This window comes from Ailuropoda melanoleuca, chromosome X, assembly GCF_002007445.2.
Source record: "Ailuropoda melanoleuca isolate Jingjing chromosome X, ASM200744v2, whole genome shotgun sequence".
NCBI lineage: Eukaryota > Metazoa > Chordata > Mammalia > Carnivora > Ursidae > Ailuropoda > Ailuropoda melanoleuca.
This window is the reverse complement of record NC_048238.1, coordinates 1,451,040-1,465,948: the sequence shown is the minus strand read 5'-3', so window position 1 is coordinate 1,465,948 and position 14,909 is coordinate 1,451,040. Positions and strand designations below refer to the sequence as shown.

Below are 14,909 nucleotides of genomic sequence, written 5' to 3'. Positions count from 1 at the left end.
GTATTTAAGGGGTGGCATTTAAGACGTCAGATGTGGGAATGACGGGCTTCACTTGGTCTTTGCAAACCCAGTTGGAGAAGAAGATGTCCCAGGAGTTGAGCCTTTTCCCAGATGGCATAGGCTGAATGTAGGAGAATGTTTTCCTGGTCTTTAACTTCTCTGAGCATGTTTTATCAAAGCCTGTGAGGGTCTACATGCAAAATCAACACGATCGCATGAAAACCTGATCTCTGGGAAAAGACGTGAGGCCAAAACTCAAATGCGAGTCCTCGCTGGCTGTTCCGAGCACTCTGGAAGGGAACGGGTACAGGAGATTTCACATGGGGTTTCGCCACCAGGGAGGCTGCCCCGAGGCCCGCTTTGGAGAAAGAGCAGCACCCAGAGGTGCTTAACTGCACCTGCTCTCGTTTGCCTTCTGCTCATCGCGATGGCACAGAATAAAATCAGATCACAGGTTCGGAAACCAATCTCAAAGACAACCCTCTCTTGCTTCTCCCCACCCTCACCCCCCAGGACACTTCAGACATACCCATTATCCTGTGTGCGCCCACGGAGGCACCAGCAAGCTTACAGCCACATCCACAATTAGGGACTACAAAAGGCCAAACAAAAACAAAGGCAACCCCAAAGAACAAACCACAAACCAAAAAGCAAAGCAAAACACAAAACTTCTGCAAGGTTCATTGTCTGCAATTTTATAAAGGGGAGTCCTGCAGAGTAGTCCGTCACCTCAGCCCTACAAGGTGGAATGCAATTGTGCATCCCTGGTGCAAAGACCCCAGGACCACCCCCATTTCTAGCACCAATTGCAGCCTCTGGCACCCCCAAATCCACCCCCAGGTACATGAATTCCCTACATGGTCATAGACAACTCTACCAAGCAGCCATGCTCATCCCAATGGTTTATTTGGGTGAAAGGACACAGGGTAAAATCAGCAAAGGGAATAGGAGCATGGGGCAGGGTCCGGGAGGAACCAGGCACAAGCCTCCAGCGGCCCCTCCCAATGTGTTTGTGCACAGAACGTACCTCTCCCAGCCATGACATGTGACAACACACAGCCATCGCCACCATGCATGGCTGACTACCTGTGCACCTGACCCCCATCAAGTGGAGACCATGTGCCCCAAAGCCCCCCAACCCTAAATCTCATTGTAGCATGCTCCACCTGGATGTCGCAGGGCTCAGAGTCTCCCTCCCAGAAGCCGAGGGGCCCATGCCAGAGCTGTCTTTGTGCAAAGTGGACTCCTTACTGCACACCTGGGCATGCATAGAACATTGCAGATTTGGACCAGCAAGTTCAAGGACTTGGTATATGGCAAGAACTATCGAAGGTGATATCCTCTTCGGCACCTCTATCCCCAGAAGCACCCTGAGTGCTGCTAATGTCCTACAGTGCACTGGACAGGACCCCACCCCCCAGTGACACCCATCCCAGAAAGGTCAGCAGCGAGGGCACGCGGAAAGTCTGCTCCAAAGCCAGCCCCTGCAGCAGAAGCAGGTGAGATATTTTCTCTAACGCACCCATGCTGTAAATTGATATCTTGCCGCTATGGTGACTTTTTTCTGGCTTTGTGTTTGGGTCTGGAGGAGAACCCAAAATATGCTTGCAAAATAGGTGCTTGGCCCCATGACCCTTGGTCTGACCAACTCTTGCAGCAAAACCTTGCCCCCAAGCAAGCCCGGAGGAACCAAACAAAAATAAAAATACCGGGCTGCCTCCATGCAACGTTGTGGAAGACTTCCAGACGGTGGTGGCCGCGAATGAACAGAGGCCCTTGCAAGAGCAGAGAATCCCACGTCGTGACTCCACAGGCCGTCTGCCCAGAAGGCAACCCAAAACCCATGGCAGACAGCCAACAACCACAGCCCCACAGTGCGACCTCAACGCACTGTCTCCACGTGCAAACCCACGATGTGCACGTCTTACTGATTGCCCACTCACACCCAGGACCCCGGAGGAGAGGACACACCACCGGCCACTTGCCTTTCATTCCCTGCTGCTAAGGAACCTTACGTGGTCAACTTGCTGCTGATTTATTGTTTCTTAGCTTGCTTTTTTTTTTTTTAACATTTATTGAATTTTAAATACTTTAAAAATGGAGGTAAAATCCACGTAACATAGAATTCGGAGACAAGATCCGTATTTACGGGTTTGCAACCGTCTCCTATACCCACTGCTGGGACATCTTCATTCCCCCCCAACAAAAAAGAGACCTCCCTGTTCCCAATTCCTTCCTTCCTCCAGCCCCTGGCATCACGAATCTGCTTTCTGCCTCCATGGATTTGCTGGTTTTGGACACTTCTTACCAATGGGGTGGCACACGGTGTGGCCTTGAGTGTGGACTCCTCTCCCTGAGCATTACAGCCTCAGATATGGGTGAGTCGTATTCCCCCGTACGCATGGACATCCACCTGCTGCCCAATGATTTTCATAAACACTTCATTCCATCAGACTCAAGCGTCCTTTTTACAGGATTAAGAGTAATGATTTTTTTTTAATTTTTAAAAAAAGATTTTATTTATTTCAGAGAGAGAGAGAGCGTGCATAAGTTGGGGAGGGACAGAGGGAGAGGGAGGAACAGGGAGCCCAACACAGGACTCGATCCCAGCACCCTGGGACCATGACCTGAGCCGAAGGCAGACGCTTCACCGACGGAGCCCCCCCAGGTGTCCCTAATATTAACAATGTAAAAGCAAACCTAGAAACACCCTTGTCACTCACGCGTGCACACAGCAGAGCAAAAAACAAACCCCGACCCCAAAAACCAACCTTAGAATCCACACAATCCTCTCTGATTTCTGTCCTTCTCTTTACGTTTCCCTTCGAGGACTCACCAGCACATCCTGACTCAGTTGGCCTGGGACGATTTCTGACAATCTGCATTTTTAACAGGTGCCTCAGATTTTTAATTTACTTTATTTACTTATGTTTTATTTATTTTGTTTATTTATTTTTTATTTTATTTCATTTTATTTATTTTATTTAATTTTATTTCACTTTATTTTATTATTTTATTTCATTTTATTTATTTTATTCTATTACATTTATTTTATTATTTTATTTCACTTTATTTACTTCATTTTATGTTACTTTATGTTATTTATTTTATTCTATTTATTTTATTATTTTATTTAATTTTATTTATTTTGTTATTTTATTTCATTTTATTAATTATTTTATTTTATTTTATTTTTCGTCATTCTCCAGGACACCAGATTCACCAGGGTCCCCAGACTCGTGGGGAAACGTCCTTATACACCTGAGCTGTGCACAAAGGGCATCTCTGTAGGCTCCTGCATGGCCTTGACCCTCCCTGAAACCCTGGGATCCCCCCTGCCCTCCAGCGCCTCCCCCGGCCCCACCCTCCCAACCACACTGTGGTGGAAAGGCCAAACTTCTGACCCAATATCACAAGCATCCCATGCTTCCTTGGGGTCTGGAGAAAACCCAGAGGTCCTTGACTGGCCTAACTCCTCACTCTCCACCCGGTGCTGCTCCGCCTGCTGATAAGGTCCCCTCACCAGCAGACCCTTCTTATCCGGTGGGCCAGGCACGGAGCCTGCTTCCTCCTGACCCAGAGGCTTGAGGTCCCTGCTGGCTTGTGGGATTATTCCAACAAGCCTATCAATCCCGCCACGCGGGATGCAGGACTACTCCTGCTCTTGGTACTGAAAAGCCTGCGGGTTCACGGTGTCCTTGTTCACAAGCCCGTGTGGCCTTGTGTGGCACGGGTCGGGGGCCTCTAGGAATTATAGGGTGCTTCTGGCCGATATGGCTGACACCCTATGGGCACTTTTGTCGCTTCCATGACAGACCAATAAATATTAGACCCTGTGTGTTGCAACACTGACGGTTCAAGACTCCCTCCCTCTCTAGACCGTGTGCATTATTCAGTCGTCTTTATTGTATATTCTCCAGTCCCCGATTTTGAAAGAATTAGCACCGAAAGCTTTTCCACGGGCTCTCAGGATGGTCATGAGCCCCCTGCAGAGTGCAGGGGGCGCTGGATGGATTTCGTGGCCCTGGGGCAGACACAGGGCAGCTCTCACGCCCTGCTGGGCCTCCCCGCGGTCCGGCCTCCCCTTCTTCTCTGGGGAGGATGTCAGTCATGGGCTCCATCGTCCTCTTCTTGTGTGGGTGAATGAATCTGCCTCCAAGAGCTGCGGTCCTCACATCCTCCAAGGGACAGGAATCCCTAAGCCATGGCAGCCTCGGGCCCCCAAAGACACCCAGGCGCCAATCCCCTCAGCCGCCGGGAGCATGCACCATCATACAGCACAAGGGACTTTGCAGGTGGAATTTCAGAATGCACGTTAAAACAGGCAGGTAATCCTGGATTGACCTGGCGAGACCATTCTAATCCCGTGAGCCCTCAAAAGCAGAGAACGTGGTGGGGCGGGAATCCCAGAGATGCGGCAGGAGGGGAAATTGTAGGAATTCCAAAAGCAGGGTGCAGGGGGACACCTGCTAGGAGCAACAAGGAGCCTTTAGGACCAAAGGCTCGCCCCCTGCCGACAGCCAGCACCCCCAGAAGTGGGGACGTCAGCCCCACAACCGCCAGGACCTAGCTTCTGCTCATGACCTCCTTGAGCTCCTGCCTGGGCTCTTCTAGGCCACGCCCGTAGGGGCCCCCCGTGAGTGGGGGGACATCTGGATTTGGACCCTAGGAGACCTTGAGCAGAACTCGAGAGGAGCCCGCACTGGGGACTTCTCACCCACAGAGAGCTGAGATCCTACATTTGTATTGTTTTGAGCAGGTGTATTTGGGGTGACTTATTACCAGTGTGATAAAAACCATATGCAACAGGTCCCACAGGAGAGTGACTTGGGGGGGTCCCTCAAACAATTGCTGGAAGCACCTAGGAAAGTCCGCAGCAATCAGCACCCCCTCCCCAGTTCATGGCTCCAGAAAGCTCCTGGGAATATAGACACTTGGGGGAGACGGGGTGAGAGGAGAGGAGGGGTCTTCAGTGTCTCCCCCAGCCATTGCCTGTCCATCTGTCTTTGTTTTTGGACAAACACCCTCCCTGCTTCCTGCTGGAATCCCAGCTCACACCCTAGATCAGGGGATCCCTTCAGACCCCACCGAGACCCCGGACCTCCTATCCAGGGACCCCTCCTGGATCTCCAACCCCTGGCCACAGCCCCTGCCCTGACCCTGCTCAGACCCTGGACCCCGACCCATGGACCCCTCCTGCACCAGGCACACGGTGGGCCAGAGCTGCCCATCCCACACCCTTTGGGGAGTGGGACAGGGGCAGCAGCTTCTGTGACTGTCCCTGATGGTCTTTGCTGGGTCCACCTGGCCCAGGAGGGCGGACGCATGCTCCCATCTGGCAGGGGATCCTGGGAAGGTTGTTTGGCCTCAGTTTCTCCGTAGCACAGAGGGTTGCAAAGGCCAGAAGCAGCCTTCCTAACCCAGCTGGGGGTTGCACCAAGTGGGGAGTGGGTCCCCAGTGTCTTAGATTCCCACAGGAAACCAGTCCCCCTGACCTGAGGGACGGGTTACAGCCAGTGGGCCAGGCCCTATGGGACGCCCCCTAGGGCTGGGCTAGGGTGCCCCCTGCAGTCAGGTCTGGTGGGTTCAGGTCCTAGGGGAGTGGGGGGGGGATCCCGGGTCCTGGTGGANCCAGCGCGGCCGGGGCACCGGGGAGCCGGGCCGGTGCTAGCGGGAGAGCGCTGCCTGCCGGGGAGGCCCGCTCCGGCCTCTGCCCGGAATACCGCCGCGCACTCCCCAGGCCGCGGGGTCAGGACCCGCTCGGGCTCCGGTAAAGCCCCGCGGGACCGCCAGCGTGCTCGTGTGCATGTGCGCCCTGGCTCTGCATGGAGACTTGCTCCGGGTCTGCAAAGCCAGAATCCGGGAGGCCTCTCTGTGTGCACGGCCGCGCAGGGAATACAAGAACCCGCGTCTGTGGGCGCAGAAATGGAAGTTTATTTTTAGGTGACCAAGAACTATTTTCCGAAACAAAGTATTCACTGGGAACTGGGGTGGGGTGCTACGTTGTAGCCGAGCTCGTTCCTGTCCGGGCCGAAGAGGAGCCCGGTCCTCTCAGCTGTACTTCTGCAATTGGGGAGGGCGCCAGGAAGGTCGGCCAGCCTCTGCAAACCGCCCTGAGCTGAGCCACACACAGACCGTCACACCTTGCCAAAATACACTTGACCCTTGAACGGCACTGGTTTGAAATGCCCACTTAGATGGCTCTTTACTTTCTTGTTTTTTGTTTTTGTGGGTTTTTTTGTTTTTTGGATACACACTGCACGATCCCCTAAGTGCNGTGCATTTTTTTTTCTCCCTTAGGATTTTCTTAATCACTTTTCCTTCTCTCCAGCTGCCTTCGTTGTAAGACTACAGCACCCAGAGCTGACAATACACAAAACAACATGCGAGTGCATCGTGTATGCCCTGGGCCAGGTTTCCGGACAACAGTGGGCTTCTCCTGGTTCCGTGGTGGGGGCTGTTAGAAGTTAAAAAAGGATTTTCCAGTGTGTGCCAACGCCCACGTGGTTCCAGCGTCAACGGTACTTTTGAATTCCTCTGTCTTTGCACTAATGGGTGGCCACACTTGGAGAACTTCAGGTCTAAGTAGGAAGAAGATATTTTTCAGGGACCCCACTTTCCCAAACATCCATCCAGGGAAATGAATCTTTGTTTTACTTGTCTTATAACACTGGTATTTGGTTGTTTTTTGTTTTTTTTTTTTAAACATATTTATACACATTAGAAGTGAATGCACGGTGAGTGAGAAGCAGGAAGCATTCAGGGGCTTGGGGAATGGGGAGTCCACACGTGTCTTTCCGGTCAGCTTGTAAACCGAGGAACGATGAAAAACCACGTGAAACTGGGTGTAACCGTTGCTTCCACGCACCCCTGCGATTTCACTCTGAGACGGGTCTTGTCGCCTGCCTAGGAGCCCGTGCTGGGAGCTCCCTGGCAAGACGGGGTCAGTCTGGGAATGGAGTTTGCTTTGGAGGTGGTGTCCCTGCACAGGCACACCGACACGGGTGTTTGCAAAACTTGTTTGTGGTGTGTCGACAGGGACAGCTTGCTCTGTTCTTTGTACTTGTTGTTTTAAAACAAGCAACAACAACAACAAAAAAAATTGGGGAAATACAAAGTACTCGTGAAGTCACGTGCCAGCCAGAGGAATCCTTCTGTGTGTGCCAAAAGAGGGTCCCTATGTATAAGGGTCAACTTTTCCTTGCTGGCCATCCACAAGCCCCAGCCAGTCTGTCCTGTTAGAAAAGATTGTAGATGCCGGTGGGAGCAGGTCCCCACCACGGGTCTGCTGGCGGCCCACGTCCCCAAGCTTTGCCTTTTAAAGCTTTTCCGATCTGCTGCTGACTGCCCTGGGCATGTTGGACGAGAGCCATTGAACTTTGCCCCTGGCGTCCAGCTAAACAGTCACAAAGACCCAGTTTCCATTTCCAGTTGGAAGTAACTCAGACTTTTTTTTTTCTGAGCACATTGACAAGGACGATGGTCTTGCACTTTCTAGAAAGGGGAATGTGTGTGGCAGGTATGATGTCTGCTGTCACTTAGATTGTGGGAAGAAAGGAAGAGAGTGCAGCTGTCCTGAATGGTAAGGTGTCTTAATTTCTTAACATGTCTCCAAAAGCAAGATCATTGCACACTCAGGATTCATGGTCGTGCCTTTTTGGAGATGGTCTGATTTCCGGGTTCTCTGTCTTCTGAAGACCGTCTCCCGTTGGCCCCACGGTGAGGTGTGTCTGTTCATCGTATCTTAAAATACACAACTTCATTACTGCATTTCGTATCCGCATGTCACCCCAACACTTGAGCTCTTGCCTCAAAGCTGCTCCAAGTTGCCCCGTTGTGTAGACATGTGGTCACGTGGGCAGAATCAACAAAGGGGTTATCTGTTGGAAATCAAACGTCTCGGTGCACGAGTGCATTTTGAAAAGCATACAATGTCTACTTGTGTTTTTTCGAGCGCATTTATGATATTGTATAGAATTTTCCTTTAAAATTCCGTTGGGGAACACCTGGGTGGCTCAGTCGGTGAAGCGTCTGCCTTCGGCTCAGGTCGTGATCCCAGAGTCCTGGGACCAAGTCCCACATCGGGCTCCTTGGTCGGCGGGGAGCCTGCTTCTCCCTTTACCTCTGCCGGCTGCTCCCCCTGCTTGTGCCCTCTCTCTCCGTCAAATAAATAAGTAAAATCTTAAAAAAAAAATTCCGTTGGAAGTAGGCAGGCTTCCTGGTATGGAAAGTGGACTCATTTGTACGTGTTGAACCTGTGGAGGCCATACCCACCCCAAACTATGTCAGCCAGCCCACTTACCGAGCTATTTTGGGAGGGCTCCTAGTTTCCAGACTGCAAGGTGTGAAAACACCTATCCAGAGAAAGTGAGTTCTTGTTTTTGTGCACCAACGTGGACAGGGATGGTGGCTCCGGGGTGGTGAAACCGGGGTATTCGATCTTCATGATGTGGGGTCCCTTTCCTCTCCAAAAAAAAGGAGGACCCCCAAAGAGCATTGGTTTGGGTGAATTTTGCCTGCTATGAATTAAACCAGAAATTTAAAACATATTTACGATCATATTTAAAATAACAAAGACAAGCCATTTGCCTCTAACTACGAGTGATATGGGTTCTTCAGACACCAAATAACTCCATTCTCCAACACACGGAGTAGGCTAGTGAGCGCCGTGGCCCCGTGGTCCATGTTTGCTGACTTCTTGAGCTCTGGGCCGCGGGGAAGGCGGCAGGCTCTCCATCCTGCTGTTTCCTCCTCCCCTGGGACTCGCTTTTGGGGTGGCAGCATAGGAGGAAACCGGCCGCTCTCACTGCAAAAGGCAGGACCTCCCAGGACCCCCGGGAGGGGCTTCAGGACGGTCCCCCAGAGGTGCTCGGACCACCTGCAAGCATGAGCCCAGAAAGCCTACGTTGAAGAAACCTATACTGGTGACCATGACCAATGCCGTTGTGGGATGAGTGATACAGACTGTGGCGGAGGGCAGCCCCGCACCCAAGGAGAGGAAGCCCAAGTAGAAGACTGGTGGTGCCTTCGTAAGAAACCACTTGGTTGGGGATTCCTTGTTCCTTATGTGCGACACTTAGCTCAGGATCTCATGGCCTCATTCCGCTAAATTGATGACGATGATTATAACGTGACAATAATCCGTAGGAAGGACCTGATACACTGAATTGTGCTGCTGGGGTAGATTGTACCAGCTCATAGCCCAGAGCCATGGTGTGGTGCTGTGGGTTTCTTCGTGGTTCCTTGATGGACGTTTGCATGTCCAGGTGGCTGATCTTGACCTTTGCTCTTTCTGCAAGTCGTGGCTGTGTTGGATCCCCTCCACCTGTCCTGGAGTCTCTGGGCCTCGTCTCTTAGCTCCCTACCTAGAGTTGGTCACAACAACATCCTCCTTCCAGCCCAGGTACCGAAATGCCCCATTAATCAGGCCTATTGTGACGTCTTCCTGGAAGGTCTCACGCAGGCCAGCGTCGCGGGGTATGGCTGTCTGTGAGGACGTAGGGGGCATTTCGGGCATGATGTTGACCCTCAATATCTTTTAAGGTTTTACCCTTGTCCTGAGAATGCCCTGGGTTAGCCTTACCCTAGTACTACCGGCTTAAAAGGTAAAACATGCATCCTTTCCCAGCTCTGGACACCAGAGTCTGAGATCCAGGTGGGGCAGGGCTACTGAGATCCAGGCGGGGCAGGACCACTGAGATCCAGGTGGGACAGGCCCATGATCCCTCCTGAGACTCCAGGAGGGGGTCCTTCCTGCTTTTTTTCAGCTTCTGGGGGCTCCTGGCTTGTGGCTGCATCTTTCCCATGACATTATGATCCTTCATTTAATCCTATCTGGGTCCTATTTCAAAGAAGGTTCTTTTCACAGGTTCTGGGAGTACCTGAATTCCGTGGGGGGCACTCTACGAACCCCCGTAGATATTGAGATTTCACTCTGAACATGTTCCCAATACTCAGAAAATGCCTGGTTGGTGCAGTTTGTAATGTAACCCCCTGAGCCCTGTACAGGGGGTTGAAAATTTGCAGATTTAACAGACACCTTTGAACAGAACCCAGCTGCCATTCTGGGGCGTCCCTGCCCTGATTGGCGGATCCAAGGGACCAGACACGGGGGCTTCAGGGACAATGGGAGCCCTGGGGGCTGGCTCCTAGGTGGTCAAAACCTCTCCTCCGAGAGCCTGATGATGCTGGAACCCATGCAGAGCAAATGTGTATCTGTGCGTACAGGTATGACTGCCCACGGTGGGCACATTTTGAGAAGCTACAGGGATCAAGATGTCCATTACCGTCCCACTAAGGTGACCAATGACGGATGTGCCAAAGAGAAAAGGATCGCATGCCACGTTCCAAAAGGCGTCATTTTAAACCGTAAAATTTGGAGAGAAAAAAAAGTTGCCATGCCTCTTAGCCAACTTAAAAGATTGCTTTGTCCAAATTAAAATCCCGTTTTTGCTTCTTGGATACCCATGATGAAACCTCGGGTGCTGTGGGAAGGACGTGCCTCACATTCTTGCTGACAAGGAGGCTTGAGGTGGTGGTAGTAGTGGGCCCCTCCTGGGCTGGCGGATGCGCTGGGGGACGTAGGCTTCCACAGGCCGCCAGCAGTTTGTTCCCCCCCGAAGTGACCCGGCCTGGCTGGTGCTGGGTTGGTGGACAGCCTGCCTAGCACAGGAAATAGTAAACAGCCGAGATGAGCCAAGTGCTCTAAGGACAGAGAAACTCAAACATAAGCATGTTTTCAGACGCATGGAGTCGCTGCCCATGTTTTCAGACGTGTGGAGTCACTGCCCACGTAGGAGCGCAGAGGCGCACGTTTTCAGACGTGCACGTTTTCAGACGCGCGGAGTCATGTGCGTAGGAACGCAGATGCACACATTTTCAGAGGCGTGGAGTCCTTGCGCCCATAGGAGCGCAGATGCGCCTGTTCTCAGACGCGTGGAGTCGCTGCGCTCGCTGCGCATAGGAGTGACCAGCAGGGAAGAGGCGCTCGTCTGTCAGAGCGCACGCACCCTCCGCTTTGCAAAAGCCACCCGCACCCGGAAAGGCAGCCCCGTCGGGTCCCTCTGCCCCGTGGCTTGGAGACAGAGCTGCTTCGGCATATGGCGTGCGCTCTGTCCTCCGCAGGGCACCCCCCTGTGCCTGGGCCCCTTCTCACGCTGTGTTTGTCTTGCTGCTTCTCAGCAGGTGCGCAGGAATGAGTGGAGGCCCCGCAGGCGGGCCGCGGTGCAGAAGCCATGGAGACGAAAGGCCTGGACCCGTCCCAGACAGACCTCAAGTTAGTGGCCCACCCGCGTGCCAAGAGCAAAGTGTGGAAGTACTTTGGCTTCGACACCAACGCCGAGGGATGCATCCTACAGTGGAAGAAAATCTACTGTCGCATCTGCATGGCCCAGATCGCCTACTCCGGCAACACCTCCAACCTCTCCTACCACCTGGAGAAGAATCACCCCGATGAGTTCTGTGAGTTCGTCAAGAGCAACACGGAGCAGATGCGCGAGGCCTTCGCCACCGCCTTCTCCAAGCTGAAGCCCGAGGCCTCGCAGCTGACCCCGCCAGACACGCTGGCCACCAAGGCCAGCCACGGCCACGAGAGCAAGCGGCAGCAGGAGCTCACGGCCGCCGTCATCGGCCTCATCTGCGAGGGCCTGTACCCCGCGTCCATCGTGGACGAGCCCACGTTCAAGGTGTTGCTGAAGACGGCGGACCCCAGGTATGAGCTGCCCAGCAGGAAGTTCTTCTGCAGCAAGGCCATCCCCGAGAAGTACGGCGCCGTCCGCGAGGCCGTCCTCAAGGAGCTCAGCGACGCGTCCTGGTGCGGCATCTCCACAGACATGTGGAGGAGCGAGAACCAGAACCGAGCCTATGTCACGCTGGCTGCCCACTTCCTGGGTGGCGGGGCGCCCGGCTGCCTGTCCGTGGGCTCCCGCTGCCTGAAGACCTTTGAGGTCCCCGAGGACAACACGGCCGAGTCCATCACCAGGGTCCTGTACGAGGCCTTCATTGAGTGGGGCATCAGTGCCAAGGTGTTCGGGGCCACCACGGACTGTGGCAAGGACATCGTGAAGGCGTGCTCCCTGCTGGACATCTCGGTGCAGATGCCGTGTCTGGGACACACGTTCAACGCGGGCATCCAGCAGGCCCTGCAGCTCCCCAAGCTGGCCGGGCTGCTGGCCCGCTGCCGCAAGCTGGTGGAGTATTTCCAGCAGTCCACGGTGGCCATGTACATGCTGTACGAAAAGCAGAAGCAGCAGAACATGGCTCACTGTATGCTGGTCAGCAACCGCGTGTCCTGGTGGGGCAGCACGCTGGCCATGCTCCAGCGCCTCAAGGAGCAACAGTTTGTCATCGCCGGGGTGCTGGTGGAAGACAGCAACAACCACCACCTGATGCTGGAGGCCTCCGAGTGGGCCACCATCGAGGGGCTGGTGGAGCTGCTGCAGCCCTTCAAGCAGGTGGCCGAGATGCTGTCCGCCTCCAAGTACCCCACCATCAGCATGGTCAAGCCCCTCCTGCACATGCTGCTGAACACCACGCTCAACATCAAGGAGACCGACTGCAAGGAGCTCAGCATGGCCAAGGAGGTCATCGCCAAGGAGCTGTCCAAGACCTACCAGGAGGCGCCGGAGATCGACATGTTTCTGAACGTGGCCACCTTCCTGGACCCGCGCTACAAGCGCCTGCCCTTCCTGTCCGCCTTCGAGAGGCAGCAGGTGGAGAACAGGGTGGTGGAGGAGGCCAAGGGTCTGCTGGACAAGGTCAAGGAAGGTGGCGGCTACCGGGCGGCCGAGGACAAGATGTACGCGCTGCCCGAGGAGCCCCCGGTGAAGAAGCTGGTGCTGGCGTCCACGCCGCCGCCCACCAGCGTCATCAACAGCATGCTGGCCGAGATCTTCTGCCAGACGGGGGGCGTGGAGGACCAGGAGGAGTGGCACGCGCAGGTGGTGGAAGAGCTCAGCAACTTCAAGTCGCAGAAGGTGCTGGGCCTCAACGAGGACCCCCTCAAGTGGTGGTCCGACCGCCTGGCGCTCTTTCCCGTGCTGCCCAAGGTGCTGCAGAAATATTGGTGCGTGGCGGCCACGCGCGTCTTCCCCGAGCGGCTCTTCGGCTCCTCCGCCAACGTGGTAAGTGCCAAGAGGAACCGGCTGGCCCCGGCGCACGTGGACGAGCAGATCTTCCTGTACGAGAATGCGCGCAGCGGCGCGGAGGCCGAGCCCGAGGACGAGGACGAGGGCGAATGGGGCCTGGACCATGAGCAGGTGTTCCCCCTGGGGGACGCCGTGCACGCCGGCTTCTTTGGGATCAGGGACAGTGGCTTCGTGTAGGTGCCGGCGGGGTGGGGTCACTGTGGCACTGGCCCCCGCGGGTAAATACTCGCTGTAAATACCCACCGTGCGTGTGCGCGCGCGGGTGGCCGTGCCGGTAGCAGCAGACGCACAGGAGGGAAACGGGGCAGCCGTGCCTTTCCTCTATGAGCGCACTTGTGTCCCAGCGAAGGGGCAGAAATCGAGAGGGAAAGTTCTAGAAGTCCCATCGTGCACCTGCGGGCTGTTGATTGCAAATAGTAAAGTCCATGAGCAGCCCAGCCAGGACGGAGGGTGGAGGGACGGTAGGAGGGAGGGAGCCCCCTTTGCTTCCCAGATAATTAATTCCACCCCCAAGGCCGTCCTATTCTCCGTGGGAGGCTTCGCGATAAACCCCAAAACACATCCAGACTCCCGCGTCCTTCTCGGCCCACATGCCTTCCAAAGGCCTTCGCGGACCTGTTACGCACGTGAGCTCATGTTTACTTCCCAGGGGATATGCACGTCTTGCCTTTGGCACGGCGGGGACACCCTTCTGCAGCCTACGCGGCCCGTGTCGAACACACACGGGCTTTAGGTCTGGTGCAAAGAATCAAAAGGGAGCACAGGGCACGGGCCATGTGGATTAGCACAGGAAACGGGGCATCGGACGCTCTGTGTCTTCTGCCTTTTGTCCGCTGGCTGCAGTTTGCTCTGTGCGCCTGGTCCCGGTGACGTTGCGGCTCTGGGGTCCTGAGCGTGTGCGCGTGTGTGCATGTCCCATGCTTGAAAGGGGCCCTTTCTCCAGGACGACAACAAGGCCCCCCGCCCTCGGGAGCCCCGCTCTTCAAAATTACCAGGGACCCCAATGTGCTGAGGGTGATTTCGACTTCTCCACGGGGCCATGGACACTTGTGTTTTGTCTTTTCAATGCCGCACCGCGGGGGCCCGGTGATTTTTAAAAAATGGACCACGAGACACTTTGGCCTGGATTTTGGGGTCGCTCTGGCTGTTCGCATAAACCCGAGCTGCTAGCGATGTTCTGTGTGGCCGAGCGCCTCTGGGAGCATCACGGACATTTAAGGAGGTGGGTGTGTCGGTGTCCTTGGGTGGTGACCTCAGTGGTGTGGACCAGGGCTGAGACTTGTATCTTGAAGCAACCGACTGGGTTTGAGCCTTCCTCATGGGGTGTGCTTTGTTTTGTTTTGTTTTTTCTTATTTAATGCTTTCGAATTTGACTCTTGTTCAATAAACCCAAGAAGGAGATGAGCTCCTAATTTGTCTGTTGTGTGTTCATTGCAACAGAAGCCCTCCAACCAGGAGGGAGGCTTTTGCTGCTTTCTTGGAAGATGTTTCTGGGCCACAAAGAACAGAGTCCACGGTGGTGCTTTGTTCTGGGGTCCTTGCAAATGACAAAAGGGTCTGATCCATTCTGGATACTTGTGTGTCCCAAAATGTATGTGAATAAAACCACCACTTGGTGACGGGCTGTCTGGTGACAGGCCTTTTGCATTTTCTTTCACGTGAGTAAAGCCGCCACTTGGTGACGTGCTGCCCGGGAGCAGGCCTTTTGCATTTTCCTTCACTGGCTTGAGCCCGGGCCTTTCTCAGTGATGAGCGTGGACCTTT

At 54.4% G+C, this 14,909-nt stretch overlaps 1 protein-coding gene across 1 annotated transcript; it reads left to right on the top strand.

The window, feature by feature from the left end:
- Positions 1-6,319: 6,319 nt before the first annotated feature.
- Positions 6,320-14,557, top strand: ZBED1 (zinc finger BED-type containing 1). Its single transcript, XM_019801334.2, has 2 exons — positions 6,320-6,521; positions 11,182-14,557. The coding sequence occupies exon 2, from the start codon at positions 11,235-11,237 to the stop codon at positions 13,320-13,322; it is 2,088 nt and encodes a 695-aa protein (XP_019656893.1). The 5' UTR covers positions 6,320-6,521; positions 11,182-11,234; the 3' UTR covers positions 13,323-14,557.
- The last annotated feature ends 352 nt before the right edge of the window (positions 14,558-14,909 follow it).

Excerpts from the sequence above, each read along its gene's own strand:
- ZBED1 (XM_019801334.2), top strand. The coding sequence starts at position 11,235 with ATGGAGACGAAAGGCCTGGACCCGTCCCAGACAGACCTCAAGTTAGTG.